This window comes from Plasmodium reichenowi, chromosome 13 (genome assembly GCF_001601855.1).
Source record: "Plasmodium reichenowi strain SY57 chromosome 13, whole genome shotgun sequence".
NCBI lineage: Eukaryota > Apicomplexa > Aconoidasida > Haemosporida > Plasmodiidae > Plasmodium > Plasmodium reichenowi.
In genome coordinates, this window is record NC_033658.1 from 602,580 (window position 1) to 608,088 (window position 5,509).

At 18.8% G+C, this 5,509-nt stretch overlaps 2 protein-coding genes across 2 annotated transcripts in view; one reads left to right on the forward strand and one right to left on the reverse strand.

Moving 5' to 3' along the window:
- Positions 1-286: 286 nt before the first annotated feature.
- On the forward strand, positions 287-1,973 carry PRSY57_1314300 (hypothetical protein; the record flags this gene model as incomplete). Its single annotated transcript, XM_012909079.2, has 2 exons — positions 287-361; positions 591-1,973. The coding sequence occupies 2 exons, from the start codon at positions 287-289 to the stop codon at positions 1,971-1,973; spliced, it is 1,458 nt and encodes a 485-aa protein (XP_012764533.2).
- Positions 1,974-3,728: 1,755 nt separating this feature from the next.
- Positions 3,729-5,509, reverse strand: part of PRSY57_1314400 (zinc finger (CCCH type) protein, putative) — a gene marked incomplete at both ends in the record, with an annotated part of 2,574 nt that continues 793 nt past the window's right edge. Inside the window, 2 exons of the mRNA XM_020115149.1 lie at positions 3,729-3,769; positions 3,998-5,019. Of these exons, the coding sequence (XP_019970072.1) occupies positions 3,729-3,769; positions 3,998-5,019 (1,063 nt within the window). Of the gene's footprint in view, positions 3,770-3,997 lie in introns of the transcript that reaches the window.

The following is a 5,509-nucleotide window of genomic DNA, read 5'->3' on the forward strand; positions in this document are numbered from 1 at the left end:
TTTTTTTTTTTTTATTTTTTTTTTTAATTTTTTTTTTTTTTTTTTTTTTTTTTTTTTTTTTTTTTTTTTTTTTTTGTTGTTTACACATTAGATTAATTTGTTTTTAACATTTTTTTTTCGTGAAGATTTATATTTTAATTTTTCCCCTTTTATTTTTTTTATAATAATTATGAACAATATATAAAGTGTATTTTTCAATTGATAAAAAATTTTTAAACATATAAAAATTGTAAATATCATTTTAAAGTTATAATTATTTATAATTTCTTTGTTTTGTTGTTACTTTATGGAAAATTATTCAAATAGTTCTGATCCAAGGACAGCAATTTTATCAGAACAAAATATTAATACAACATTAAGGGTATGAAGAATAAAATAAAATAAATCATTATATATACATAAAATATTAAAAGGTGCCTATTTTATGCATGTGATAATCTAAAGTGTTACATGATTATATAATTTTTATTTTATTAATTAATCTATTATTGTCTTTTCTGGTGTATTTTAATTATACATTTATGTATTCCTTATATATAAACATATATACATATATATATATATATATATTTGTATGTATATTTTTTTAGATGAAAGAAAACGTAAATAACCAAGGAGATATTAAAAACATACATGAACAAAACAAATATGTGGATTATAATATATATGAACAACCAGAGAATATGAATTTAATAGACCCAAATAACTACGGAGCAAGTTTAAATAATTTTAGAAATGGAGAAATACATACACCTTCCATTAATTTATATAATGGAGAAGGATATATGAATTCTAATAATGATTTAATGAGTAAATCACATGGTTCCCTTAATCTTACATCTATACCAACAAATGATTTAAAATATTATGAATATGTAAATGGACCAATAAATCTTAATGAAGAAGGGTATTATTATAATAAATTTTCAATGAATAATAATTTATCTATTCCTAAGAATGATAATGTAATAAATGGTATGAATGATGATATGAATAATATGATGTATAATATGAATGATAATTTTAATAAGCCCTATCTACATATAAATGATGAATATATTAAAAAGGAAATGAACAATTATAAAGAAATAAACAGTTTACATAATATGTATGAATATATAAATAATAATAATAATAATAATAATAATGTTCATTTAATAAACCCACAGTATATGATGGAAAATTATCATTCTGATTTATATCACAATTTACATAATGTACCATTCAATCCACAAATGTATATGAATAATTTTCATAATAATGAAAATAATAATAATAATAATAATAATAATAGTGTACCATTAGATATTTACCATAATGAATCATTTCCTAAAAATGTACATGAATTAGATAATAGAGAAAAAAAATTTTCTAAACTCAAACAAATAAATATGAACAAAAATAATTTACCTAATATGGATCAACTTCAAGCAATTGTATGTTTACAAAAACTTGAAGAAATCCCAAGTCCTTTTTTAAATATTAGTGAAATAAAATATTCGGTCAGTGCTTATTTTAACTCTTATGATGATATAATAGAAAAATATCAATCCAAATTTTATAATTGTAAATTAAATCAGTCCATATCTTCTTATGCTGATTGTGATTTACAAAATGAAATCATTAGTTTACCATTCAATAACGAAGAATTTATTTATTTAAAAGTTATCGAATCATCTATATATAAAACTGAAGTAATAGGAAGATTACAATTAAAAGTTAAATCATTGTCTCAGGAATATCCTTTACGCATTCCAATTATTGGAGATGATGGAAATTCCAAAGGTTTTCTTATAATGAACTTTTTAATAACTTCATCTTATTATAATCTAAAAAATGATATATTAACAGATAAATCAACCTTAACAAATAAAACGAAATCAGCAAGACTCAGAAGAAGAAATCAAGGTTTTCATTTTTTTGAAAATTTTACCAAATGGTGTTGTGAAATAACGGATCATAATATAAATTAAGGATTAGAAAAATAAAATAAAGTCGTATGAAATGTGATAAATATATCAAATTGATATTATATATATATATATATATATATATATATGAATAATTCACAATATTATAAATGAATAAAAGAAAAGCACACAAATGGATACATATATATATTACTATATTCTTTAATTGTTTGTATTACTATATTTGTACATGATAATATATAATTGAAATATATCCATCATGTGTGTAACACATGTTTCAAACAAAAAAAAAGACAAGATATATATAAAATTTTAAAATAAAATTTAAAGGATATGTTGTTATAAACTCACCTTGTGTTGTTATTCTTATATTATGTTAAACTAATGTTGTATTGTTATTCTTATATTATGTTAAACTAATGTTGTATTGTTATTCTTATATTATGTTAAACTAATATTGTATTGTTATTATTATATTATGTTAAACTAATATTGTGTTGTTATTCTTATATTATGTTAAACTAATATTGTATTGTTATTCTTATATTATGTTAAACTAATATTGTATTGTTATTATTATATTATGTTAAACTAATATTGTATTGTTATTCTTATATTATGTTTCATATTTATATTATTAATGTATACTTTTGAGTTATAATTTATTTATTATATATATATATATATATATATATATATATATATATTTTTTTTTCTTAATTTGTCATATTTGCATTATCGACAATCAGACATTTAAAATTATTTTATTAAAAAATAATTAAATTATAAATATAAAAATATATACCCCTTGTAATTATGAACTTGTTACATATACAGTATATTTAAAAAAAAAAAAAAAAAAAAAAAAATTTGTGTGCTTCAGTTGCTTTATATTTCACATTTAGTGAAATTAAAATAAATATATAACTATATATTGCAAAAAATGGCAATATTTTTATTATTGTATTTATATGATATTAATATATATATATGAAATTGTCTAATTGTATAGGTTTCTATTTATTTTTTATATACATAATAAAATGACATATAACATAAATATATATAAATATATATATATATATATATATATATGTATTCATCTTAAATTACCTACATTTAAAAAATATTAATTAATATAAAAATTTATAAGATTGAATTTCTTGTTATAAAAGTTTAATATGTTATATTTTTTAATGTTGAAAATAATTTATTTTTTATTTCTTCATTAAAAATGACATTATTAAAAAAAAAATATAAAATAATATGTATAACTATTTAATATAAAAATGCTATTGAATTAAAATTGTAATAATATGCCTTAAATATACGTATATATATAATGTAATATATTTTGGTAAGAATAAACTTATATATAATCCTTATCTCATCACTAATATATTTATGTAAGTAAATTTATATATATATATATATATATATATATATATATATATATAATTATGTATATATATTATTTCTTTTTTTTTTCTAATTCAAAACAAAATATATGCATTTAATATACAACATTTATATAATAACAATTATGCTGGTGTATGTTTGAAATTGGGTATATTGGGGACCAAAATTTTTAAAATAATAATATTTAATATATTTAACATATTATATATATATATATATATATATATATTGCTAAATAAAATATTAATTAGAGATTTTGGGAAAAAAAAAAGAAAAAGAAAAAAATATATATAAAATATAAAGAATATATATATATATATAAATAATTGTACTTAAAAAAAAAAAAAGGGGGGGGGTGGTGTGTGAGGAAAACAAGAATTATTCTTTGGTTTCCCATTTCCAAACTTTTGCATTACCAGCTAAAAGAAAAAAAATATATAAAAATATATAAAAATATAAATGGATATATATATATATATATATATTATGTATGTATGTCCATATAACAATTGACACATATGAACATATAACACTTTCAAATATATATAATCATATATATAGGAGCATTTAAAATATATGCAAACACACAAAAAAAATATATATATACATATGTTTATTTATTTATTTATTTTTATTTATTTATTTACCATTGGAAAAGATGACAATGAAATATGGTCCAGACAAAGATATAATAAAATCTGGATCATTCAAATTAAATTTCAAGGAGGCAGAATCTCTGTCCTTTAAATAACCAAATGGATTAAATTCGGGTAAAGAAAAAGTATATAAGGCTTTATTAGATCCATAAATTAGTATGGGTATATTTTGATGATTCGTTAATCCAGCCATACAATATATAGGTAAGGTATTCATTTCAAAGTGTCCTTCTCCCATAAGACTATAAGCTAGGATTTTCCCTTCACTCATGGCTGTAATAATATTTGCTTCATATTGTATAACTGAAACAACATTACCATATTTACATTTAAAATTATTGACAATTTCTAAATTTAATAAATTAATGATAGTAATACTATCTCCACAAACCCATAAATTTCTATTATATTTATTATCTTCAGTATTGTTATTATTTATATTCGTAGCAGCTTTGGGGGAAATAACTTCAATCATTTTATAAATTTTTGTTTTTGTTTCTATAGTTTTAATAGCTACAAATCTTGAACATGTTTCATCATATTTCCAAAATTTTACTTCACCATTTATACATGATGATATAATAATACCATCAATACACACAATACTATAAATAGAATCTGTATGGGCATAAAGTGTTGATGCATCTGATGAAGGTAGATGCATAATTTTTATTAAACCATTATCTAACCCCGCAAATATGCATTCTTCTGCATATAATAATGATAATACTCTCTTCTTTTTTTTTTTCTGTTTTGATTTATTATTATATTTTTGTTTCTCATCACCATAACTTTCTTCTTCTGGAGTTAATTCAAATTCAATTTTCTTTAAATGTTTTATATCTATCTCTTTATTACCCTCCCCAGGTACGAAAATCCACACATTAATTGTATAAGGTGCTATAGCAGTAAATAAATATATTTCATTATTTGGTCCATGAACTATTATTGCACTATCGATGTATGATCTTTGTAAAAAAAATGTGTCGACTAATTTTAAATGGTGTAAATTTCTAAAAAAAAATGTACGTTTTACAAAATATTGGAAAAAGGAAAAAGGAAAAAAAAAAAAAAAAAATTATATAATTTTAAAAACACACACATTAAAAATGAATGGTACAGAAAAAGGAAAAAAAAAAAAATTAATATGAATAAATAAAGATAAATATTTTTATACAATATTTATTCATTTTATTTATGATTCAAGTGAAACGAAAGGAAAATAATATGTGGGAAAAAAAAATTTCAATCCGAAAATAAACAATATTATCATATATATATATATATATATATATATATATATATATATATTAAATGTGTAATATAATATATGCTTATATTTTATAGGATCGAATTCCCATAATTCAAGAAAAAAAAAAAAATTATATATTTTTTCTCTATAACCATTCCATATTCTTTTTACTCTTTAATTTTTTTATTTTTTTTCAAAAAATTTTTCCATTTTCCTTTTTTAATTTTATATGGTTCATTTTTCTTTTTCTT